General features: G+C 46.4%; 1 protein-coding gene across 1 annotated transcript in view; it reads left to right on the forward strand.

The window, feature by feature from the left end:
• The window catches only part of KMT2B (lysine methyltransferase 2B), an 880409-nt gene that overhangs the window by 773144 nt on the left and 80152 nt on the right, over positions 1-27113 (forward strand). Inside the window, 4 exon segments of the mRNA XM_030212457.1 lie at positions 10102-10214; positions 20225-20269; positions 20272-20361; positions 23791-23865. Of these exon segments, the coding sequence (XP_030068317.1) occupies positions 10102-10214; positions 20225-20269; positions 20272-20361; positions 23791-23865 (323 nt within the window).

Here is a 27113-nt window from a genome sequence, read left to right on the forward strand (position 1 = left end):
TTTCTCCTGCCCTCCCCTCCATCCATCAGTGTCCAGCAACTCTCCTCGCTCCCCTGCCCTCCCCTCCATCCATCAATGTCCATCAACTCCCCTCCCATCCATGTCCAGCATTTCTCCTCTCTCCCCTCCCCTCCATCCATGTGCATCTCCTTCCTGTTTTCCCTCACCTCCATCCATGTCCAGCATTTCTCCTGCCCTCCCCTCCCTTCATCCATCAATGTCCAGCAACTCTCCTCTCTCCCCTGCCCTCCTCACCCATCCATGTCCAGCAATTCTCCTCTGCCCTCCTTCCCATGTCCAGCAATTCTCCTTTGCCCCCTGTCCTCCCCTCTGATCCACATCCAGTGATTCTCCTCTGTCCCCTTCCCTCCCTTCCCCTCCCATCCATGTCCAGCGATTCTCCTCTGCCCCCTCCATGTCCAGTGACTTGCCCAGCCCCCAACTTTACCCCCTCCCTTTCAGCCCCCGAGTTTGTCCCCAACCTCAGCCCCATCTGTGCCCTCAGTTTTCCACAGCCCTCCTTTCCTTCCAGCCGCCCTGCATTTAAAAAGTCGCAGCAGAAACTGGAAACAGGAAATTGCATCAGAGAAAGGCAGCACAGTGCACACTGAGAAAGAAGGGAAGGCTTAAAGGCTAGAGGCAAGCCTGCTTTTTCGCTGCTGCTGAAACTTTTTAAACGCAGGGCAGCTGGAAAGCTGAGGATCGCATGGCAGGGAGCGAGAGGAAGCACTGTGGGGCCCCTGGAGGCGCGAGGCCCTGTGCGACTGCTCCTGTCGCCCCTGCCTAAGACCGGCCCTGCATTTGATGATAGTGAATTGCTTTTCTTCAAAGAAAGTTCAACAGTTCACAAAAGCTATTAAAACCTTCCACTTCCCTTTCTGAAGTTGAGCTCATTAGCTTAATTACAGAGCTGAAGCATGCAAATTCTGGAAACTGCATTCTGATCAGAATTATCAGAATGTCATTCAAATGTATGATGGTTGAACTTTTGTTTTAGAATCCAACTTTATTTTATTACACACTAGTAAATAAAAAAGCCCGTTTCTCATTGAAATGAAACGGGCGCGCAAGGTATGACCTTCTGCCATTAATGTTTTTAAGGGAAGTGTTAGGAGAAATGTGCTTGGCTGCATGTGCTGGGGATGGGGTAGAGCGAAGCATCCTGCAGCGTGAGGAGGCGGAGGAGGAGAAAGGAGTTAGAGAAGCGATTGCGAAAGGTTAATGCGTGTGGTTATTTCTATGAATCAAGGATTTTTGGAGCTAATTGTGATGACGTTTGTCCAGATCTGTTTCAAGAAGGAATGAAAAAAAAATTCTACATTACTTGCAAGATTTTAGCATTTCATTTGCGGGTTCAAAGATTTCCCATCCATCAGGCAGTTAAATGATGAGGAGGACGGAGAAGAAAGGAGAAGCCTGGAGGATGAGAGCAGCTGAGGGGTTGAGGCGGCTTCCACAGAGCCAGTGGTGTAGCTACGTGGGGCCATGGGGGCCTGGGCCCCCCTGCCAACGACCCTCTCAACCCCGCCGCCACCGCCGTGGGCTACCTTTGCTGGCAGGGGACCCCAATCCCCGCCAGCTGAGGTCCTCTTCTTCCCGCGAAGGCTTCGTTCTGTTTCTGTGAGTCTGATGTACAACGTGCAGGACGTCAGAAACAGAACAAGCCTTCGCAGGAAGAAGAGGACCTCGACTGGCGGGGATTGGGGTCCCCTGCCAGAAAAGGTAGCCCACGGCGACAACGGTGGCGGCAGCGGCGAGTTGGCGGCGGGAGGGGGGTCGAGAGGGTCGTCGGCGGGAGGAAGGGTCGAGAGGATCGTTGGCAGGGGTCGTCAAAGTTGGTGGCGGTGGCGCCGGGGGGGGGCTAAAATCTGCCCCCCTCACCTCGGGCTCTGGACCCCCCTCCCACCGAAGTCTGGCTACACCCCCTGCCAGTGCTGCAGCTTGTCATTCTGTCGCAGGAGCTGGAGGACAAAACAAAAGCATCTTGAGACGCAAGATTTTCTGATGCGACTTCTCATGGTAATTTTGTATGAAAAGTTTGTTTGCTCTAAAAATGTTTATCTTTTGTTTGGCGGGTAGTAGTATTCGAGGCTGAGAACTCTGAGCTTTTGTGCTGGTGTGTTTTTAGTGGTTATAGACGGGCAGGCATTGAGGGCGGGGCAGTGAGAGCGAGTGCAATTGCCTGTGGTTGGTCCCTTCTCCTTCTGACTCGCGTTTGTTTCCCTGGCAACGCTGCCACGGAGTCAGCTTCAGAACGTTGGAGGTGCAAATTATTATATTAGATTTCCTCTGCTTATTATAGACTTTTGCTGGCCATGACAGCTGACAAGACCATGACTAATGAAACCTAACATATAATATATTATATGTTAGGTTTCATTAAACTAGCCATGGTCTTGTCAGCTGTCATGGCCAGCAACATTCTGTGTTCTTAGAGGACAAGCAGGGCATTAATTCTCACAAGCGGGTAACATGGCGCTGCGTTGCCTGGTCTGGGATTTATTAACAAGCCATAAGAACTTTGTAGAGCGCTAGACATGCTTCACCGCGCATGTGCAGGTGCCTTCCCACCCGCCACTCGTGTGTGGCTACCACATTTCTTTTTTTACTGTGGTGAGAAGACTGCGTCTCCGATTCTCTTCATTTCCGGTCTGAAGAGCTTTGGGGTTTTTTTGTGCCTTTCGATGTTTTTCTCTGTGCCTTTTTGTGCATTTTTTTCTGCTTCTCTTCCTGTACCTTTTTACTTTATTTGTCCTTTATTAAGTTTCCTTTGTTTTCCATCCGCTAGGCCGCATTTAGGCCTGGCCTCCGGTCGGGTCTTTCCCATCTTTTTTTTCCTGGTGCCTTGCCCCTTTTTTTCAGGCACCATCATGTCTTTTGATTTAGCGTCTTAAGTGTTTCTGTCCATGTCCTCTAAAGCTCCCAGTGTCTTTAAGCACTGTACCTGGTGCAGTCAGACAGTCTCTGCCACAGATACCCATTCTTGGTGTCAGCAGTGTCTAGGGCTCAACCATATCCCTGCTGATTGTGTCCTTTGTTTTCAGATGAAGGAATGGACGCAACTGTCCAGAGAGACTCAGTGAGAAAAGATTTTTGGAGCCAAGTCCGGGTCATCGGCATCAAGGTCGGTGGCATGAACGTCAAAAAACAGCATCAGGAGCATCGGTCCCTATGGTTGCCTCGAGACCCAGAGACACTGGCAGCAGTAGTACGTCGAGTGGGTCTCCATTTGCCTCAACGCTGACTGTTGGACAGGGCCCCCGGAACTGCCAGTGTCGACCCAACTGCAAGGTGACATGAGGATTCACATTGTCATTGTCGGCACCGAGAGTCTCAACACCGAGCTTCGGATGAAGGCCAAGAAGCATCAGCATCGGCCATCCTTGTCACATGGTACTGGGAGCTCTGGGCATCAAGGGACTTGGCACCCGAGAAGCCTTGACGCTGGGAGGTTTGCTTTCCCTCTGTCTAGGAGGTGCCAGTGCATCTGTTTCCAGGCAACCAGGACCCAACTCCTGTTTTGGGCCCATCTGTTCTGCAGCCTGTCTCGGAGCCCACACCCAGTCTTTCCCAGTGTCAACCCTCGATGAGCATATCCGGGCCTTGCTCCCTGAGCTGCTGGATGGCATCTTGCAGCGCTGTGCATCGGTGTCGGGGGAGCTTGCACCTACCATCCAACCCTCTGTGGCCCTGCCAAGCCTCAGCCTTCTGTGCGGCCTCTGTGTCGACTGCCACCCAAGCCAGTATACCCTCGATATCAGAGGAGGAAGCTTTGCTGGAGTCGAGGTGGGAACTGACTCCTTGATGCCCCTCTCGACGACATAGCTCCTTGAATCGAGATAGGCTTGTGAGGAGCTTCTGACAGACACCAATGAAGAACGCTGATGGGAATCAGAAGAGGATCCATGGTACTTCTCAGATGAGTCCTTTGGTATCCCCTCTGAACCCTCCCCTCCACTTGAAAGGAGAAAGTCTCCTCAGAGAGCCTTTTGTCCCCCTCCTTTTCTAAAGGAAATGGCTGAGGGTATTCCATTTCATTTGGAAGTGGAGGACGAGCCCAGGTCTGAGATGCTTGAGGTCCTGGGCTACACATCTCCTCTTAGGGAGGCTGTGACTGTCCCTCTTCACGAGGTACTCAAGGAAGTCCTTGATAGGAACTGGGAGTCCCCTCTGTCGGTCCCTATCATGCCCAAGAAGATTGACACCCAGTACCGGATCCATAGTACACCACAGTACCGGATCCATAGTACACCTGGTTTTGATAGGCCTCAGTTGCCTTACAACTCCATGGTGGTGGAGTCCGCTCTCAAAAGAGCCAGAAGTTCTAGAGACTATGCCTCAGCACCCCCAGGCAGAGAAGCTATGACCTTGGACTCTTTTGGGAGGAAGATGTTCCAGGCCTCGATGCTCATGTCCTCTATACAATCATACCAGCTCTTTATGAGCTTCTACAGATAGATGTGGAGCGTCTGTTTACGCTTTCCAAAAATACTAGGACAAGGGGGCATGCGATGAAGCTGGAGTGCAGTAAGTTTAAAAACAAATAAGAGAAATTTTTTCTTACCGCATAATTCGACTCTGGAATTCTTTGCCGGAGAAAATGGTTAAGGCGGTTAGCTTAGCAGAGTTTAAGAGAGGTTTGGACGGCTTCCTGAAGGAAAAGGCCATAGAATGTTGTTAAATGGACGTAGGGAAAAATCCACTATTCCTGGGACAAGCAGTACAAAATGCTTTGCTAGGTGGATCTTGTCAGGTGATTGTGACCTGGATGGGCCACTGTCGGAGACAGGGTGCTGGGCTAGATGGACCTCTGGTCTGTCTCCTTGTGGCGATGCTTATATCTTATGTTGTTGGGGGGGGGGGGGGGGGTTTTATAACCATTAAAATTTTTACAAGCGATAAAACAACTTGCTGGACATACAGAGAAAGTAATATGTAGGAATTATTTCAGTCAGATAATTCTATTCTCTTCCTTAGACCACTAAATATGGAGAGTGAAACAAGATAAGGAAATCAATTAAACAGTAAACAGAAAAAAAAAAACCGTGGTATTAACCTGATTATCCCCAGATATTACTCATCTAATTCATTATTCCACGTTGATCATCTGGTTGGCTTCTTCAAGACCAATACGGTGTATAGTCAAATCATTTCATTGAAAACATACTTATTGTCCAGTATTAGTTAGAAATAATACATCTGATTACATTCTCTTTTAAAAACCAGAAGTATTTAACAATACATATACTTAAGTCTCTAATTCAAATCCCACTGATTAAAGTAATCCCAGTTTTCACAGGCTTCACTCCTTTTAAAGTAATAATTTGAGGAAATATTTGTGAGGAAAACTTTAGGAGTCATACCCGGAACTCTGGGAAAAACAATGATATTAATCATCTTTAATAATATTCATTTTATTATTCAAAATTTCTGGTCTATAATCATTTTCAAAATCATAACCACTTCTTGCTCATGTAGAATCATTTGTTATATTAATTTTTTACTCTCAAAGGGTTCAGTTGAATTGTCCATGTAACTCTCTAATAAAATTATATCTGAAACAAAATTATTTACTGCCACCGTTAGGTCCCGAAGCGCCTTCCAGATGGTATTCAATGTAACCTCCACGGGAGCCAAAAACTCCAAGTTTGATTTCTCATAGGTGTTTGGGAGTGGTTTCCGCCGATTCGGGTTCTGCTGTAACGTCCTCCGTTTCAGCATATACCTCTAACTCACTCCTCCACTCCTTTGGGCATGGTGGTTGAATAATTCGGGAGCAATGGAGTTGTTTTTTCTAGGTCCAAGGGCGTCGACGCTCCTTCGCCGGCGCTAATCAAAAGAACTCGCCAACCCTTTCATCTGTGGGCAGTTCGTCGCGCAGCGGTCACCGCACTTGCTGCTCAGGGGATAAAACACTGGCCATCGGCGGCTGACCGCAGGTTGTCCCCTTCTTCTCAGTTAAGGCAACTGCAATTGCAGAGAGGAAATTTAAGTAAAGAAGACGAAACTTCAGAGGGCAGCTGGGCCGTTGGGCATACAAACTTCAGGTCACCATCTACCACTCTCCCAGTTGGGACACTCTTTGTCTGTTTCTCCTCAGAGGCCTGTCTGATATGGGTAACCCTTCAGCATAGCCCTCTAAGTCATTGAAACACACAAGCCCCTCCACCCCTACAAGGTGGTGTCCCTTCGGAGGGGGTCTTTTGTCTTGTGGGACTCTGTATGCCAGTTGATGGACTTGGCAGACTGTCTCCCACCGGAGAAGGCTGAGTCAGTTCGCCAGTTGGTCAAGCAGCAGAAGGCGTGTTGAAAATTGGCCATGGATACCTGTGAGTGATTTCAATTACCCCGATATTGACTGGGAAAATGTAACATCGGGGCACACTAGGGAGGTAAAATTCCTTGATGAAATCAAGGACAGCTTTATGGTGCAGCTGGTACAGGAGCCGACGAGAGAAGGAAAAATTATAGACCTAGACTTTAGTGGAGCACATGATTTGGTGCGGGAGGTAATGATGCTGGGGCTGCTTGATAACAGTGATCATAATATGATCAGATTTGATATTAGCTTTGAAGTAAGTATACATAGGAAATCAAATACGTTAGTGTTTAACTTTAAAAAAGGAGACTATGATAAAAAGAGAAGACCAGTGAAAAAAAAAAATAAAGGAGCGACTGTGAGGGTCAAAAATTTACATCAGGCATGGATGCTGTTCAAAATACCATTCTGGAAGCCCAGGCCAAATATATTCCGCGTATTATAAATGGAGGACGGAAGACAAAACGACAGCCGGCGTGGTTAAAAAGTGAGGTGAAGAAAGCTATTAGAGCTAAAAGAAAATCTTTCAGAAAATGGAAGAAAGAACCGACTGAAAATAATAAGAAACAGCATAAGGAATGTCAAGTCAAATGAAAAGCGCTGATAAGGAAGGCTAAGAGAGACTTCGAAAAAAAGATTGCGTTGGAGGCAAAAACATATAGTAAAATTTTTTTTAGGTATATTAAAAGCAGGAAGCCGGCAAAAGAATCAGTTGAACCGCTAGATGACCGAGGAGTAAATGGAGCGATCAGGGAAGACAAAGCCGTAGCGGAAAGATTAAATGAATTCTTTGCGTCGGTCTTCACCGAGGAAAATTTGGGTGGCATACCGGTGCCAGAAACAGTATTCGAAGCTGATGAGTCGGAGAAACTTAATGAATTCTCTGTAAACCTGGAGGATGTAATGGGGCAGTTCTACAAACTGAAGAGTAGCAAATCTCCTGGATCAGATGGTATTCATCCCAGAGTACTGATAGAACTGAAAAAATTAGCTTGCGGAGCTATTTGCTAGTAATATGTAATTTAATCCTTAAAATCGAGCGTGGTACCGGAAGATTGGAGGGTGGCCAATGTAACCAACGATTTTTAAAAAAGGTTCCAGAGGAAATCCGGGAAATTATAGACCGGTGAGTCTGACGTCGGTGCCGGGCAAAATGGTAGAGACTATTATTAAGACAAATTACAGAGCTTATTCAAAAACATGGATTAATGAGACAAAGTCAACATGGATTAGTGAAGGGAAATCTTGCCTCACCAATCTACTATATTTCTTTGAAGGGGTGAACAAACGTGGATAAAGGTGAGCCGGTTGATATTGTGTATCTGGATTTTCAGAAGGCGTTTGACAAAGTACCTCATGAAAGACTCCAGAGGAAATTGGAGAGTCATGGGATAGGAGGTAGTGTTCTATTGTGGATTAAAAATTGGTTGAAAGATAGAAAACAGAGAGTAGGGTTAAATGGTCAGTATTCTCAATGTAGTTAGTGGGGTTCCCCAGGGGTCTGTGCTGGGACCGCTGCTTTTTAACATATTTATAAATGACCTAGAGATTGGAGTAACTAGTAAGGTAATTAAATTTGCTGATGACACAAAGTTATTCAAAGTCATTAAATAGCGGGAGGATTGTGAAAAATTACAAAGAGGACCTTACGAGACTGGGTGTCTAAATGGCAGATGACGTTTAATGTGAGCAAGTGCAAAGTGATGCATGTGGGAAAGAGGAACCCAAATTATAGCTACATCATGCAAGGTTCCACATTAGGAGTCATCGACCAAGAAAGGGATCTAGGTGTCGTCGTTGTTGATACGTTGAAACCTTCTGCTCAGTGTGCTGCTGCGGCTAAGAAAGCAAATAGAATGTTAGGTATTATTAGGAAAAGGAATGGAAAACAAAAATGAGGACGTTATAATGCCTTTGTTTCGCTCCATGGTGCGACCGCACCTCGAATATTGTGTTCAATTCTGGTCGCTGTATCTCAAAAAGATATAGTGGAATTAGAAAAGGTGCAGAGAAGGGCACGAAAATGATAAAGGGAATGGGATGACTTCCCTAAGAGGAAAGGCTAAAACAGCTAGGGCTCTTCAGCTTGGAGAAAAGGCGGCTGAGGGGGAGATATGATAGAGGTCTGTGTCTGTACTGGATAACCTGCCAGTCAGGGGAGGCTGAAGTTTTTCCATGAAAGGTGGTCCCTTATTAACTCCAACCAGTGGGTTCTCCAAATAGTCCATCTCAGATACGCACTAAATTGGCTTCAAAAACCTCCAAATTGCCCACTGAGAGCTTATTACTTCAGCTTCGGCTGGGCAGGTACTTGCAGAGGAACTCTCTGCCGTTCTACAGGCCTATGCGGTTGAATCCGTTCCACTGGAGAAAGAAGAGCAGGCATTCTACTCAGGGTACTACCTCATGCAAAAGAAGACAGGGGGGATGCTCCTATCCTAGACCTAAGGGTCCTGAACAATTTCCTGGTCAAAGATGAGCTCAGAATGGTTTCCCTGGGCACCCTTCTGCCCATGATTCAGGAAAATGATTGGCTATTCTCTCCATATACTCATATCCTGGTACTTCCAGCCCACCGGAAGTATCTTATTTTGGTCGGGAACACATCACTACATGTTACACATGTTGCCTTTTGGCCTCATGTCAGCTCCCAAATGTCTAATGGTAGTCTCAGCGTTGCTAAGCAGACTGGGAGCCCATGTGTTCCCTTACCTCGACGAATGGCTGGTGAAGAGCACATCGGAGGACAGTGCTCGGGAGTCTGTGCGGAGAACTATTCGGGTACTAAAACTACTAGGGTTCATTATAAATTACCCCAAGTCCCATCTTCACCCTGCACAACAATTGGAATTCATCAGAGCCCTACTTGATAAGCAGAAGTTACGAGCCTTCCAGGGCTGAGGGCAGACACTTTAGTCGCATTGGCCTCTCAGATTCGAGCCTCTCAGCAGGTTACAGCTCATCAGATGTTGAAACTGTTGGGCCACATGGCTTCCACAGTTTATGTAACACCCATGACATGCCTTCACATGAGATCATCCCAATGGACCCTAGTCTCCCACTGGTACCAGTCTACGTGAGACCTAGAAGACAGTCTGGCTGACAGACTGAGCAGGGTTATGCAGCCGCATGAGTGGTCTCTCAATATGGGCATCGCCTTCGAGGTCTTCTGAGAGTGGGGCACCCCCTCGGTGGATCTCTTTGCCACTCAACTGAATTACAAAGTCCTTCAGTTCTGCTTCAGGCCTAAGACAGACTAGCTTCAGATGCCTTCCTCTTGCATTGGGGGGACAGGTCTGCTGTATGTATATCCTCCCATTCCTCTTGTGGGGAAAACTCTGCTGAAATTCAGCAAGACCACGGGACCATGATCTTAATCTGTCCTTATTGGCCTCGGTAGATCTGGTTCCCTCTTCTTCTGGAGTTATCCTCTGAAGAACCATGGAGATTGGAGTGTTTTCCAACCCTCATCAAGCAGAACGAGGGATCTCTTCTACATCCCAGCCTTCAGTCTCTGGCCTTCATGGCCTGGATGTTGAGGCACATGCGTGGTGCAGCATGGCTTGTGCTCCACAAAAGCTCTTATGGCTTGTCATAAAGCCCAGACCAGGCAACTTGGCACCACCGTTTCCTGCTTGTGAGAATATGATCCCTGCTGTCCTCAGAGAATACCTGCTACAGGTAAGTAACTTTGCTACAATCAGAGGTAGGATGCTAAGAAGAGAAAGACTAATCAGGTAGTCATATACTTCACAGCTGTGAAAACTTCATTTTTTTTCCAGTTGCATATCTGTGGTTGACTTTCTCTCACCTATAAAAGCCGAGGATTCCAAGTCTGAGAGGGCAGAGTGTGAAGAGGAGCCCCTGGAAGAGCCTCCCTGGTACAAGTATTCAGGTATGGAGCTGTGAGATTAATATTCATATTAAGGCATATGCCCTTTATTAGATAATGCATGAATTTGTTGCCCCTCTTTGGACTTGCTCTGTCCCCTTTCCCTCCCACCCTGTTGTGTTCAATTACTTTATGTGCCAGCTCTTTTTGTTGTTGTTGTTGTTGTTGTATCAGGCAGTTATTATGCTATACCTCCTCCCTTCCTGCATGGCTAATCTCCCCTTTGTTATGTCTATTATTTCAGTACCATGACCTAACCAGTTTATTCCTTTTTTGTAAATCGCTTTGGTATCTCCAGATCTTTTGGTAGTATAACAAATGGTCAAATAAATAAATAGATGATTGATCTCTATGGAGCTCTTCTACTGTAGACTGCAGACTGTGCTGTTAGCAGGAGCACATGTTTAACAGGGATGCATCGCCTTCCTTTCCCTCTCTGTATCTGCATAATATGTTCCTGAGACTCTGAAGATGGCCTCTTCAACCGTCCATGCTGCATTCATGTTGTGCATGTACCTATATGATGTCTGCATGGGACTGTGATCATAGCAGTGGAGGAGTAGCTGAATAGAACAGCCAGCTGGCAACCAGAGAGACCAGGGTTCAAATCCCACTGACATTCCTTGTGGCCTTGGGCGAGTCACTTAACCTCCATTGCCTCAGATACAACCTAGATTGTAAGACCTCTAGGGATAGGGACATACCTACTGTACCTGAATGTAACATTCACTGAATTACCACTGAAAAGATGTGGAGGAGTGGCCTAGTGGTTAGTGCAGTGGCCTGAGAACAGGGGAACTGGGTTTGATTCCTACTGCAGCTCCTTTGGGACTCTGGCAAGTCACTTAACCCTCCATTGCCCCAGGTACAAAATACATATCTGTATATAATATGTAAACTGCTTTGATTGTAGCCACAGAAAGACAGTATATCAAGTACCATCCCCTTTCCCGTAAAATAAAAAAAAAACAGTACGAGCATTATCTCCTCCCCTAATATATATTTAGTTATGATTTTACTTTAGAAGAGTATATATCCGGAGTCCTATAATGCATTTTTAACCATGCAATAACGGAATGTCTTCATGGACAAGCAGAAAAATCACTGCCACATTGTGGATGATGTTAGCAGAGAAGACAAACAGTTCCTTAGTAACCACTAGTAAATGTTTTTTAGGATCTATTGAGCATATACGAGGTCTGCACCTGCTTCAGGTGGTATGAGGTCCCCTCAGTCTCATTTCTTCCATGGAGCATGTAAGAGAGGGCCCCAACGAGCCATCCCTTTTTTTTGCCTTTTCAATTTTTTTTCAGTAATTTAGACAATGATGTCTTCTCTGCTGTAGCTGAGATGAAGGGTTCAGGATGTTCAAATAGCATCCTAATTGTAACCCAAAAAATATCTCTCACAGGCAATTACTAAGATTGCCTACATTGCTGAGAATCAGTAATGATACAAAACATGCCTGATTTGCACTAACATGTCTTCTAGGATCATGGGACTTCAATAACACCACTCAGCCTTTGCCATTGAGAAAGGAATACTTCATTTGGGAGTTAGGCAGGGGAGGTTGAGAACAGTAGATGTGTTTAAACCTTAAGCTCATTACATTCAGGTCAAGTGAGAGAGTAAAAACCGTCAACCCTAAGCAGTGAGCTCAGGCACTGAAGTTCCAGACCATGCTGACCCTTCAGAGTCAAGAATAGGTGAGTCTTTGCAAGTGACACGAAAAAAGCAAAGGTGATCCATCCAGGAAGGAAGAACTGATGCAAGTTTAATATTTTATTGGAGAAGGACCCAACTTGGCCAAGTTTCAACAATAGCCTTCATCCGGGGTCAACAGATTCTTCATTAGCAAACCCAGTGAACACACAATAGGACAAAATCATCTGCGAGTGCAATAGTGCTTCTTGTACAGAGTCTTTCAGAGCTTGGAAAAATTGAAAAGGAAGGAGGGAAGTGTATGTTTGGTTTAGTGAAGAATACCTGTTCCACTAAAGCTGTTTTGCTTCTGTTCAGTCTATAATGAGGAACTAATTTACTTTTAGAGATCAGTACGATTACAAAAACTTTGTACTACATTTGTGTTGACAGATCTGGGCTACTGACCTTGGGCAGCTTTACATTAGTTTCATTTTCCCCTAGAGGCCCATTCAGTCCGAGCCATGACTGCTCAATAGAATTTAAACTTAATAACTAGCTACAGATAAGGAGATTGGTGACATCATTCCACATCTGGCACAGACTTATTTTGCTGTCCACAGGAAATACCAGATACAAGTAAGCAATTTCATCGTATGATTCTTTTTTCAACAGATGTAAACAGCAATGAAAGGACTCATTTTTATGCTATAACTTTCATAGCTGAATACTGCCTTGGGTTAATTTCTTCAAAAAGGCAGTAAATGAATCCTAATAAGTAAGTATTAAACATCAGTCTGAATAGCTGGGCAATGTCCTCCCATCAGGGCTGAGACCAAGATCTGCCAGTTACAGGTTTCACATCATTTGCACAGCCCTTTTACTGGTACAGTTACTGAAGCACCTCTTCTCCAGTGGAAAAATTTGGAAGCTACAATTTAAAAAAAATAAGTCAGTTATTTTTTCAAAACTTTTAATAGGTAAGAAATGCATTCTGATATGTTGGGCGGGTATAGAATCACCGAAATTTAATTGTGAAGAAATCAAATGCATGATTTATTAAGGATGGCACAAAAGCCTTGAACACTTATGATTTTATATTTAATCTTTTTATTAAAATATAAAAAGGAACAATATGCTGTGCAACTGTTGTGTATAAATTACAAATAGAAAACAATAATAACGATGAGCAGCTTTTCCGGAGATGGGAAGGCGGTAGAACGAGAGGGCATGAAATGAGATTGAAGGGGGGCAGACTCAAGAAGAATGTCAGGAAGTATTTTTCACGGAGAGGGTGGTGGTTGCTTGGAATGCCCTCCCGCGGGAGGTGGTGGAGATGAAAACGGTAACGGAATTCAAACATGCGTGGGATAAACATAAAGGAATCCTGTGCAGAAGGAAGGGATTCTCAGGAGCTTAGCCTAGAATGGGTGGCAGAGCTGGTGTTGGGAGGCGGGGGCTAGTGCTGGGCAGACGTATACGGTCTGTGCCGGGCTGGTGGTTGGGAGGCGGGACTAGTGCTGGGCAGACTTATACGATCTGTGCCAGGGCTGGTGGTTGGAGCGGCGGGGATAGTGCTGTGGCAGACTTTATACAGTCTGTGCCAGAGCCGGTGGTGGGAGACAGGGTTAGTGCTGGGCAGAACATACGGTCTGTGCCAGAGCTGGTGTGGAGGCGGGGTTGGTGGTTGGGAGGCGGGATAGGGCTAGCCAGACTTATACGGTCTGTGCCCTGAAGAGGACAGTACAAATAAAAAAGTAGCACATATGAATTTATCTTCTTGGGCAGACTGGATGGACCGTGCAGGTCTTTTTCTGCCGTCATCTACTATGTTACTATGTTATGTAATTGTTCTTCATGCAGGAGAGAAGGCCTTTAATACATTTTTATAGATTTAAGATCCCTTTTTGAATTTGCCAACTATGCAATTGCATAGTGCACTTCTTAACTCATTGGGGACTAGGTAGAATTAGAGTTGTAGGATTTGTTTGGGGTTGGAGGGGGTCATGAAGTAAGAGAAGCAAGATGGTTGCTAAGGGGAAAGTTGATAAAACTACACAATTTTGAAGAGGAAATGATAGGGGAGGGGAAGGAAGTCAGATTGTGGGGAATGTATAGGTGTGTACACTGTTTCATATTCTTTTCTTTTTTTTTTTCCACTTCAAATTTTTTTATTGTAATAATTCTGTAACAAGTCTTTTTCGCAAAGAGCACATCCTGCTCACATTTGCCCACTTAGGGGCCATCGTTTGCTGGACTATAACATCTTGAACTAGCTTATCAACTATATACACTTCTCCACAACACTTGTTATCAAAATAGTCCTCCCTCTCACCGACTCTATTCAACTTAATGTTGATACCCTTGGCCAAACTATTATCAAACCAAAACCTCAACCCATACATATACGCAGACGACGTAACGATCTACATCCCATTTAAACAAGAATTAAAAGAAATTTCCAGTGACATCAACAAAAGTCTCCATATCATGCATTCATGGGCAGATGCATTTCGGCTGAAACTTAACGCAGAAAAATCCAATGTCTAATACTCACCTCTCAACATAACATGAACAAATTCACCACCATCAACACACCAAATCTAAACCTTCCAATCTTGGACACCCTAAAAATTCTTGGAGTTACCATCGATCAACACCTAACACTTGAAAATCACGCAAAAAACACTACTAAGATGTTCCACTCAATGTGGAAATTAAAAAGAGTAAGACCTTTCTTCCCAAGGACTGTTTTCCGTAACCTGGTACAATCAATGGTGCTCAGTCATCTAGACTACTGCAGCGCACTCTACGCCGGCTGCAAAGAGCAAATAATCCAGAAACTTCAGACAGCCCAGAACACTGCAGCTAGACTCATATTCGGTAAAACAAAATATGAAAGTGCCAAACCCCTACGAGAAAAACTACACTGGCTCCCACTTAAGGAACGCATCGTGTTCAAAATATGCTCCCTAGTTCACAAAATCATTCACGGAGATGCCCCAGCCTACATGTCAGACCTGATAGACTTACCACCCAGGAATGCTAAAAGATCATCCCGCACATTCCTTGATCTACACTTCCCCAACTACAAACTAATGCACGCGTCAAACTTCACCTACTTGAGCACACAGTTATGGAATGCATTGCCGCACAACTTAAAAACAATCTACGAACTAACTAACTTCCACAAACTACTGAAGACATACCTCTTCAATAAAGCATACCACAAAGATCAACAAATGTGAACATACACAACTCCTCCACATACATTCAGAACTGTCTTACAATATCTGCTTGTTATACTACTATCATGTTTTTTCATTATCATGTAACCCAAGATCCTTTTGTAACACCAAATGTCTATTTTCTAATATAATCCCACCATTCATGATGTATTGTAAGCCACATTGAGCCTGCAAAGAGGTGGGGAAATGTGGGATACAAATGCAATAAATAAATAAATAAACAGTATCCGCTCCCCAGGCAGACCATGCGCCCATAGTATACACCATCACTTCTCCCACCCCACCACCATATCCAACCCCTGCTCAACATTCCATGTACCCACCAGTAAGGCCTCTCCCCCCCACCACCACCCTCATCCGCTTGTCTCCATCCCCTCTCCCCAGCCAATCCCCATCCCTCCCCCTGCTCCAAACCCACTCTCCCCTGCTTTAACATATCCACAGTCCCTCCCCCTCCCTTTAGCCGAGCTCTCTATCAATAATCAGCCATCCCACAAGGAATAAACGCAATCTCCCGGGCTTTGGCCTCACAACAGTCCATCCCTGCCCTACCGTCACCCCACACTCCCCCACATCCGCTACATTCACTTAACCATTACCTTCCTGTCTAGCAGCCCTCTATCCTTCCACCCCCAGACCCACACAATTATATTTCCCACACACAAAATCCCTCCAATTCAATCTCTTAGCTCACCCCTCACAACGTTCCCACATGCTCCCATGCTCCCCACTCTCACCAGGGTGCCATGCCTGCCCTCCCCTCTTCCCACCCGAACCCCTATGCATAGCATCCCCTGAAATGGTTGCTTATCTGCATAATGTCCTCAGCAAAATAATCAATCTGTCGCCAGTCCACTTAGTCTGTTTTCCTTCAGGAAGCCTGCTTATCAGATTTCTTTTCCCGATCCACCACCATCTGCCATGCTGAATCCGCTCTGGGTTCCTTGGCGGTCTCCGGTAACTCCATCTGTACTGGAACACCTCTACACCCCAAAGATCGCAGTGTTGACCAGGCGTCACCTAGGGTCTTTACTTTGCGCGACTTCCCATCCACCGTTAGCCACATCGCAAAGGGGAATAGCCACCTGTAGCGGATCCCCCTTGATCTCATGAATATCGTGACTTCTCTAAAGGATCGACGCTTTTGAAAAGTAGTCCATGCCAGATCTTGAAACACTCCAATCTTTCAGTTCTTCCAAAGAATCTCTTTTCACTGCCTCGCTTTAGACAATATCTGCTCCTTTGTGGGAAAATCAGCGAAACACACTACAATGTCCCTTGGGTTGGAATCTCGCTGCAGGCCAGCCACTCTGTGCACTCTCTGGATCTGGAGGTCCAGTAATTGACCCCCTTCCTCGAGATTCAATATGTGCCCACACAGCTCTCGAATCACTGCTTCACAGTTGCTGAACATATCCAAGACTGGGATTCCTTTAAATCTCAAATTATTTCACTTTAATAGTCACTTATCTCTTGTTTGTCCTGTTTGTCTGTCCTAATTAGATTGTAAGCTCTGTCGAGCAGGGACTGTCTCTTCATGTTCAAGTGTACAGCCCTGCGTACGTCTAGTAGCGCTATAGAAATGATTAGTAGTAGTAGTAATTTCAGCGCGACCTATTCTCTAGATCTTCCAACTGCTCATTTAGTTGTTGCACTTCCACCGTGTCAGCATTCACTACTTTATGGAGTTTTCCCATGTCCTGCTTAAGAGTCTCCATCCCCTCCTCCACCTCATCGACACGCGTTCCCAGGTCGCGGATTTCAGCCCTAATTTCTCTCATGGCGTTTTGGACATCCTTTCGGACCCCCGCCAGATCAGCCTTCAAGTCCTGAAACCAACCCACCACATCCGATTTAGTAATCTCACCAGAGTCCTCCAGTCCTTCCTCAGCATGCTCCTCCTCGGTTACAGCTGGAATCGCCGCCATCTTGGACTCGCTCCACTCTGGCCCCACCGAGACCGCCAGCATTTTTTGTGCTTTTGTTCCGTCGTGAAACGGAATCGCTCCAGCCCCTTCTTCGGCGGCATAGCTCTAGGACCTCTCCCCTAGCGCTCCAAGCTTCGAGATAATGCTCAAATCTATGGGGTTTGGCTCACCTTTTAATAGCGCCCCAACGGAGCTCCGCGGTTCAAGCTGTCATCCCGGTCCATGACAATCACTTCCTCTCACTGTTTCATATTCTTGTGTGATTTTGTGGATGTGGTTTTGGTTGCTAACCATGTTGTAAAAGATGTCAATAAAGATGATTATTTAAAAAGAAAAATAATTAGTCAAGCCATGTAGTTATCCTGTAAAACACTAGAACAAACGTGGGTGAACCAAGATATTGAGCAAATTTTCCAGATTAAATAGATGAACTAAAATTCCCATTTATATAGCATTCTACTACCCATCAGCCGGGACCAGCAAGGATACAACAAAAATGCACTTAATGAGTGGAAAATAGTGCATCCTAAGCCACCTTCTTTGCAGAACATGCATCTTATCCTACTTGTAATGTTACTGTTAAAATATATGAAGCCCTGTACAATGCACACAGAATTCCATGCCCCTTAGATCTTAAAATTGATCTTAAAGTTTGGTCACAGCAAATATACAGGGTGTTTAAGAGAATTTGGCAATTTATTCATCATAGAAAATGGTTAAAACCAACAAGGCTAAGAATCAGTGTATAAAATGTAAACGCAGCCTCAAAAGAGATGTTTATAGGCTCATTTTCACTAAGAGCAGAAAGGGAGCATGATGCACCAACTCAGGAAGCCTATGAGAAAAGGGCCATAGACTTCGGTCTTGAATGAAGTTCACAAGGGGTAAATGTCAGCAAGTATAAGGGAGGAAGTGTAGTGTGGAGCAGCAGAATTAATGCAGTTGTAGAAGAATAAGAGAAGGTTAAACTAGGTGCAGGAGCACATAGGAAGCAGTGTAGTGACTTGAAGGGATATATAGGTGCAGCACCATTGGTGAAAGATGGGTTCCCATGGCTGAATTTTGAATAGAACATAGTGGAGATAGATGGTTCAGTGGAAGTTCTGAGAAGAGAAGGATACATTAGCATAAGTGGGAGGTGAGGTGGATAATGGTTTTGTAGTGTTAGAGGGAAAACAAACGTGTTGGGTAGTGTTTTGAATGTGTGTAGAAAAGGAAATAGAGGGGGTTTTTGGAAGTGTTAGAGGGGAAAAAACATGTTTTGAATGTGTTGTAGAAAAGGAGAGGGAGAAGTTCAAGATGATTATCAAGGTTAAAGGGAAGGATAGAGGAAAGAAAGGAGAAGTGAGTTAGGAGGAGGTAAGATAAGAGGTTCCATTTTGGGCCGTATTGCATTTTAAAATGGCAATAGGATATACAGATAGTGTCAGATAAGCCAGCTGAGATTTGGGAATGATTTCCTGGTGATATTCCTGTTTCTAGAAGTAGATTTGGGAGTTGTCAACATAAAGATGCTACTGAAGAGACAAGAGCACTAAGGGAAGGAGCTAGGGAGAGGAGAACTCAGGCTAAAGCCTTGCTTATTCACTCACTGATAATGGAATGGCAGTAGAGCAGTGGTTCCCAATCCTGGTCCTGGAGGCACCCCAGCCAGTCAGGTTTTCAGGATACCCACAATGAAATTTCATGAAAGAGATTTGCATGCAGTGGAGGCAGAGCATGCAAATTTCTCTCATGAATATTTATTGTGGGTATCCTGAAAACCTGACTGGCTGGGGTGCCTCCAGGACCATGTGTGGGAACCAGTGCAGTAGAGGATCCATCAGTAGCTGATCGGATTATTACAAACAACTGAATGGATCGTGTGGTCTTTAAATGCCATTCTCTATATGAAACCAATTAATCATAGCCCTGAAAATGTGAAAAGAAAGCTCCTTTATCTGCATTAATTATATCCAGTGCAAATTCTTGGTTGCCCCTGGATTTCTTTAGACTACTTGGCATGGCCCATTACAATCCAAAACCACTGCCTAGAGGAGGGATCTCTGTCCATGTCTTTGCCAGTCTTGTGATACTGGACAGTCACTTAAACCTCCACCGTCTCAAGTAAAAATTTAGGTTATAAGCCTTCTAAGGACAGGAAGTACCCTAATGTACCTGAATGTTGCCTCACCTTGATCTACTGAGAAAGGCATGAACTAATTCAATCTAAAATAACCTTAGAAGGATGAAGCTTGTAGCTGCAGGTTAGATAACTGAGAGAACATCATCTTTAGCGATGGACTTGCCTGTCTTGCAGTATAGGAACAGATAGTCTTACAAGGAATTTGTTGGCTTGCAGCAGGGGTCATCATCTTCAATCTGTCCACTTTGGAGCTGAGGGACCAACTAGGAAATTGCTTTACTCTCTGAGTCTCAAACCCCAAAATATAATTAAAAATAAATCTCTCTTCTGTAGGCATGCACATCTAGACCTTGTACAATCTGCCTGCCTTTTAAAATAGGCTGCTCTGGAAACATTGGTTGCCAAACATCTTCTCCAAGAAACAGGTGCCTTTAGAGTTTCTTGGTGCAAATAAGAAACAACTGATTTGTAAAGAAAAAATGTTGAAAATCAAAACCAAAAGCTTTTAACCACCAAATATCAAATTTGACATGCAATTGGCTGCCATTTTTCCCTTCTTGTCTCTCTTATTTCTATAGTGGTACACCCATTGGTGTTAGGAGCTGCTCCTCACTTGTGTAGAGGTCTAACTAACAATGAGGGAGGAGGCTCAAGGAGCGTGTTGCTTGCTGCAGAACCAGCTGTTTGCTCCTAGGTCTCAGCGGCTTCTGTACACGGAGCAGATTTCTCTTCATGGAGTGCTTGCAACACCACTGTCCTAGAGGTTGTTCACCACCTGCCTTGGACTCCAACAAAAATCAAAACCTAGTGTTGGGGGATTGGTAAAAGTCTAAAGCAGGGAGCTCTGTGACAGTTCTTAACCCTGCAGAGACGGTTATGTGGCAGGAGGAGTTTCAGTGCCTACAGTAGCAGATGAAAGCTTCAGTTCTTAAGAGATGATATTTTGGAGGTGATAGTCTCAGCCCTAATTGGAGGGAGCACTACTCTGCTGTCCAAACTGATGGAAAGTACACTGTAATCTATTTATCAATGCTATGACTCTCTTTCCTCTTTCTCTGGGTGGGGGGATAGGTGACCCCTCCAGCTCTGACGAAGAAGCGCCCACTGTGTTGAACAAGGAAACAAGGAGCCCAGAAAAAGCCAGCCTCATTTACGCTTCGAGATCAGCAATGAAGATGGATTCAGTGTGACAACGGAGAGCATAGACAGTAAGAAAAAATCATGACTTTGGGCGCGGGAACTGCCCCAAATCCTTACTGCTGTTTCTCACTTCTGTGCAGGTCTCAGTACCTTTATCTGACCAACCTACAGCCATACTGATAAAGTATCCCCATATAAAACCAACAGAAAAGCGAAGCTCACAATAAAGAGCAAATAAACGTTCATCCAAAAACATGCAGTAAGGCACAAAAGTGTTTTCAGCATTTGAGATAAATACCGAAGGGGTGTCGTACTCATCAGGTCCAGACTGAAAAATCACCCCAACTCATAGGCCCTTCCACAGCTAGAAGAGTATTCTTACAAGTGCCAAATGTCTGTTTGAATTTGTACTGCTCAAAATTAGATAACATTCACTTCAGTACTGATAAGGGTACATTCTCTTAACTGTGGAAGGACATAAGAATTCCATACCAGGTTACACCCTAAGGTCCATCAAGCCCAGTATACTGATTCCAAAAAGTAGCAAGATTCCATGTTGCTTACCCCCAGACATCATGTTCACCTAAGGGTTTTTTTTTTCCTAATGGAGTCACTTCAAACTGATTGTCTTTTGACTCAGCAGGTTTTCCTGCCTTTTTGTGCTTCCAGTTCAGTGAGATAATCAGGACCAGGATCTGGTGCCCTGAGGTTCACTCATAGCTACTCAGAGACTTTCCGCCCATTTTATTTCTCCTTCTAACTTGTAATGGGGTGGCCAAGTGCTGCACACCAGAGCTCATTCTAGGCTCCTGCAATCATGAGCAAAAGATTTGAGCTATGAATCAAAGTCAGGACCATCTGCTTTGCAGTGTAATCTAGCACTGCCAGTGAGCCACCAAGCTGGTCCAGTGACTGTCATGGTCTTAAAAACGCAATAGATTCCATTTGACCGGGAGAGTGGGGGAGGGTCAGTACAGGCTCAGAGAAAAAGAGTGTTTTCTAAGTTAGTGTCTTAAGAAGAGGGAGCCCCATAACCACTGTTCTGACATTTGGTCAGTACTGGCTCAAGAGAATCATTCTCCCTAATGTGCTGTAACACAGGTGGGCCGATGATCAGAAGCACACGCAGGTACTAAAGGCTGTGAGCACCATACTAGTGCCTGCGTTTGCTACCACCCCATGATCAGAGACCCCGAGCACTTGAAATAACGCACTCACGGACTCTGAAAGCAACTAGCATGCAAATGCATGCAAAACAGGGCTCAGCACAACTAGTGGAGCAGTGGCCTAGTGGTTAGGGTATTGGACTTTGGTCCTGGGGAACTGAGGAACTGAGTTCGATTCCCGGCACAGGCAGCTCCTTGTGACTCTGGGCAAGTCACTTAACCCTCCATTGCCCGCCGCATTGAGCCTGCCTTGAGTGGAAAAGCGCGGGGTACAAATGTAACAAAAAATAAAAATAGCATGCAAATGCATGCTAAACCTATTCATCCCCAGTGATCAGCGACCAGCTCACTGGTCATGGCAAACCCTGTGCCAGCTCAGACCTGGCGTTAGGGTTTGCAGACTATTGGGAAGGAATGGTGAGCCCTGACCAGTGTGCATTTGCATGCTAGCAGGCCTCCATTCCCCCCCAATGCAGCAGCCCCCGCAGGATCCCCGACCCGCCCCCCCCCCCCCTCCCCCAGTGACAGGGGAGCTGGAGATCCCTTATATGATGTGAAGCCCTGCCCAGCACATCCCAGGATGCACTGGGCAAAGCTGGGCGCTGCCATTTTCAAGGCAGTGCCGATGGAAGAGGAGGGAGGCTACCTCCCTCCTCCAACTGAAGGTGGGGGGGTGGGGAAGGGCCGCTAGACCACCAGATGGGGAGGGAGATTGACCCACGGCCCATTGGGCCACCAGGAACATCTGAGGGGATGCTGGGGGGGGGGGGGGTTAGGGAGGGCTGGAGACCTTCTGGATCTCCAGCCCCCCAAACTGATGTCAGGGGGTTAGGGGGGCTGGAGACCCCCCTGGATCACCAACCACCCCCCCCCCCCCCGAACTTGTGTCGAGAGGACCAGAGGTTTGCCAGACCTCCAGCCCCCATTTCGCTTGCCTTGGGGCATGGGTAGTTGGGGTCTGGTGGTCCTATGGACCTCCAGCCCCGTGTTTGACAAGTCTGGGCTTTTGACAGCCCAGATCTGTCTAACAAATGCGAGAGGATTGTCAAGGTCGGGAGGATTGTGCTTGAGGCACAATCCTCCCACACTTCTACCCTATGATCGAGAGAATTGCATGCTTAAATTTGCATGCAATTATCTCTGATCATAGGGGCAGTAAAGCCCGGCTCTGTTCCATCGCTATTCTTAGAGCACTGTTTGGAACCGCGCAGGGCTTTTGATCATCTGCCCATGGATGAGTAGTAGCTCAGAGGAAAACGTTTTCCTATATACCATGATGGGACTCAGAGTATGCCTCTCTGTACTATTTATACCTCTTCCTGCAACATGTAGTGCTTCTCAAAAAGATTTCCAGCCAGACCCAACTATGCTCATGTTGAGCTTTTACAGATTAGTTTACTGCTCAGTAGTCAGATATTAATAACTAGTAAAAAGACCCGTTTCTGACACAAATGAAACGGGCGCTAGCAAGGTTTTCCTCGGAGTGTGTATGCTTGAGACAGTGTGTGTGAGAGTGACTGTGTGAGAGAAAGAGAGAGTGAGTGTGTGTGTGTGACAGAGAGAGAGTGAGACTGTGTACAAGTGTGTCTGTGAGAGAGAGTATGTGTGTGTGCATGAGAGTGTGTGCCAGGGTCCCCCCTCCCTCCCGCCCTCTGAGTTCCAGGGTTGTCCCCCCCCCCTCTGAGTTCCAGGGTCGTCCCCTCCCTGCCTCCCTCCGAGTTTCAGGGTCCCCTCCCTCCCCTGCATTATGCTCTCCCCTGCATTCATCCATATGCAGGCAATGTCCTCTGTGCCCTGCCCCCTCCATCCATCCATATGCAGCATCTCTCCCCTGCCCCCTCCACCTCCCTCCGAGTTCCAGGCCCCCCTCCCTCCCTCCCATTTCCAGGGTCCCCCTCCCTCTGTCCGTCCGTCCCTCCCTCCCAGTTCCAGGGTCCCATGGAACTGGAAGGGAGGGGGGACGGAGAACGTTGGAGGAGTGACGTCAGCAAGTGGTTACAATCCCAGTGACACACATTGAAACGTTGGAGGAGTGATGTCAGCAGGTGGTTACGATCCCAGTGAGACACATTGGAATGTTGGAGGAGCAAATTATTATATTAGATATTTTCTCTACAGCCAGCAAATAGTGTGCCAATTACTGTGAATTTGTTTTGTGATGGGGGAGGCAGTGTAGTGGGGACACTTCATTCCACTGTTAAGACCAATCTTCTTGTTTTGTTCAGGCCACTATACTATAGGCATGGAATCTTCTACAAGGTGTGTGATGTCATAGTTCTGCCTCCATGCTGTATCTGCTCTTCACCAGTGTGCATTCTCTTCCTCTCACAGGTGCCTGGAAGGCAGTGCTGGACAAGGTGCAGGAAGCACGAGGAAACAGTCGGTTCAGACACTTGTCCTTCACAGGTGAGGGGCAGCCCAAACTCTAAGGCCATGGGGCAGTTATTGCCTAGAACAGTGATCAGTCATGCAGTGTTCATGTAGAGGAAAGATGTACATCTATCTAATGTTTATCTATAGTGAACAGTCCTCGTGCATTGCCATATACTATGAATACTCTTACACTCTTCATACTCCCCATGGACCCTTTGAAAACCCTATGGCAGACCAGTGCCACAGAGATTTTTTACCTTGCTTACTCCATAGGTGTAAACTATATGAGAAGAAGAAACACTGGGATTTCAAAAAAATTCTCTTGTATAGTTTACCAGGCCCACCCTATTTCAGGTTTATTCAATACTTGATATCCTGCCCATCAAGGAGGTTATCTGAGCAGTTTACAATTCTAAGCAGCGACATACAACAAAAAAATAGGAAGTGATAAAGTAGTTGCAGAGGTGGGGAGGTGGGGGTGGATGGAAAGAGTACTATAATATATAATAGGAAAGATAGAGTTGACCAAGTTGGCAGGAGAAAGGGGTAGGTGTTGTATTTGGCAGGCTCATGCCAAGAACAGTCTCCTGGATTAAGTGTAGCATTTTTTGAAAAGGAATCTTAGCGGATGGCAACGCCCTTAATTGGGAAGCAAAACCAGTGCTGGGCAGATTTCTATGGTCTACCCCCTGATCGTAACTGAATAGATATGGATGGGCTGAAGTGTAAATTTTAAGAGGCTTCGATGTTGGCTTCAGAACTTTTAGTACAAGATCAGTGCTGGGCAGACTTCTATGGTCTGTGCCCTGAGAATGGCAAGGACAAATCAAACTCGGGTATACATATCAAGAATTGCATACCATGTAAAATGAGTTTCTCCGAGGACAAGCAGGCTGCTTGTTCTCACATGCGGGGTGGACGTCCACGGCAGCCCAGGAATCGGATATTTTGCAAGCAAAATAAAAGGTTTTACTAGAGAGTTCTGGCGCGCGAATCGCGCGGACAACTTCCCATCCGTTGCACAAGCATGTACCTCCGTTCTTTTTTCTCCACGGTTAGGTGCGGCAGTGTTTCCTCTGTGCTCCGTCAGTCCCAGGAAGAGAAACTACTCTTTGCAACTGACTTTCACTTTATTTTTTCTTGTTTATTTTATTATCTTTTAAAGAATTAAATAAAAAAAAAAAGTTGTACTTTTCCCGTAGTTTTCTTGTTTTTTGTTTGTCCACCTTTAAAGTTTCCTTTCTTTTTTGACACTACCAGCCTTTAGGTTACGCGGTCGGGTTTATTCCCCTTTTTTTGTGCCTTCTTTTTTGGCACAATCGCATCGTTTGGTTTCGCCGAGGCCGTTTTTCCTTCCATGTGATTGAAGACACCAGCGGCTTCAAACGTTGTACTCTGTGCAACCAGACGATCTCAGGTACAGATACCCATGCCTGGTGTATCCAGTGCCTTGGGCTCGACCATAGCCTAGCTGCTTGTAGTCTGTGTCTTCGTATGAAGAAACGTACCCAAGCGTCTCGAGAAACCCAACGAGAAGCTTTTTGGGGCTCAGTCCGGTCCTTCGATGTCAACATCAACATAGGTACCGAGGTCGGCGGCGTCAACATCGACAGGAGCATCGACATTAGGAGCAAGGGTAATGGCTGCTCAGAGACCAGTTCGCGCTGGGAGCAGTGAGGTGTCAAGTGGGTCTCCACCTGCCTCGAGGCCCTCCTGTTATGCAGGCCCCCCGGGACCACCCTTCGTCGGACCCGGCCCCGAGGAGACGTGAGGATTCCATATCCTCCTCATCGGCACCAAGAAGTCTCAATGACGGGCGTCAAGTGAATGCAAAGAAACACCGTCATCGTTCTCCCTCGACACACAGTACTGGGAGCTCCAGGGTGTCGAGAGAGTCAGCACCTGAGAAGCAGCGGTGCTGAGAGGACCGCTCCCCCTCGATACAGGAGGTGCTGATGCGTTGGTCTCCTAGCAGCCCGGTACCTGCTCCTGAGCCTCCACGGATTCTGACACCGCCTGTTCCACCGACCCCGCAGCCTTCTCCGATGGCGGCTCTCGACGAGTGCATCCAGACCTTGTTTCCAGAACTTCTGGAGGGACTGCTACGTCAGTCAGCTTTGGTGTCAGGGGTTCTTGTGCTTTCTGTACCATCTGCTGCAGCTGTGTCTGGCCCTTTACCTGTGGTGAGGTCCCCAACCGCGATGCCACCTGCCACCCAGGTCGTCTCCCCTTCGACGTCGGTGGAGGTAGCTTCACCGCAGTCGGACAGGGAATCGGCCTCTCGACATCACCACAGAGGACATAGTTCCTTTGTGTCGAGGCAGGTCAAGTGTCGAAGCACCTTAACTCAGATTTTATCCAACATTGAACAGGAGCATTCATGGGAGTCAGATGAGGATCCCAGGTACTTCTCTTCTGATGAGTCCTACGGGATTCCCTCTGAACCTTCCCCTCCACCAGAAAGGAGACTATCTCCACCGGAGAGTCTGTCTTTCTCCTCTTTTGTCCGGGAAATGGCTACGGCTATTCCCTTCCCTGTGGAGGTTGAGGATGAGCCCAGGACTGAGATGCTCGAGGTCCTGGATTATTCTTCTCCACCTAAAGAGGCTGTGACAGTTCCTCTGCATAAGGTACTGAAGGAAGTCCTTATGCGAAACTGGTCAGCCCTTCTGTCTGGCCCCGTGGTCCCGAAGAAAAGCTGAATCCCAGTATCGGATCCACTGTGAGCCTGGGTTGATGAGGTCTCAGTTACCCCATAATTCCATGTTGGTGGACTCTGCCCTCAAGAGAGCTTCCCCAGGCTTCGGCTTCCCCAGGCAGAGAAGCTAGGACTCTTGATTCTTTTGGGAGGAAGACATATCAGGCCGGTATGCTCGCTGCCAAGATCCAATCATACCAGCTCTTCACGAGCGTCCACTTGCGGGACTCGATCAACTGTCCAGCTTGGTTGATGCACTCCCTACGGAGCTGGCCGAGCCTTTTTGCCAGGTGGTCAGGCAGCAGAAGGCGTGTCGCAAGTTCCTGGTCAGGGGTACTTTTGACGTGACATCCAAGATCGCTGCTCAAGGTACAGTGATGCGCACACTCTCATGGCTGCATGTCTCTGACGTGGATCATTCTATCCAGCAGCGGATGGTGGATGTTCCTTGCTGGGGGGACAACCTTTTTGGAGAAAAAGTAGAGGATCTTGTTGATCAGATCAAAAAGCATAATGATGCTATGGATTCTCTCTCCCACCGGGTGCCTTCTGCTACTGCCTCCTCATCTAGGAGGTATTTTGG

The sequence above is a fragment of the Microcaecilia unicolor genome, chromosome 8, assembly GCF_901765095.1.
Source record: "Microcaecilia unicolor chromosome 8, aMicUni1.1, whole genome shotgun sequence".
Lineage (NCBI taxonomy): Eukaryota > Metazoa > Chordata > Amphibia > Gymnophiona > Siphonopidae > Microcaecilia > Microcaecilia unicolor.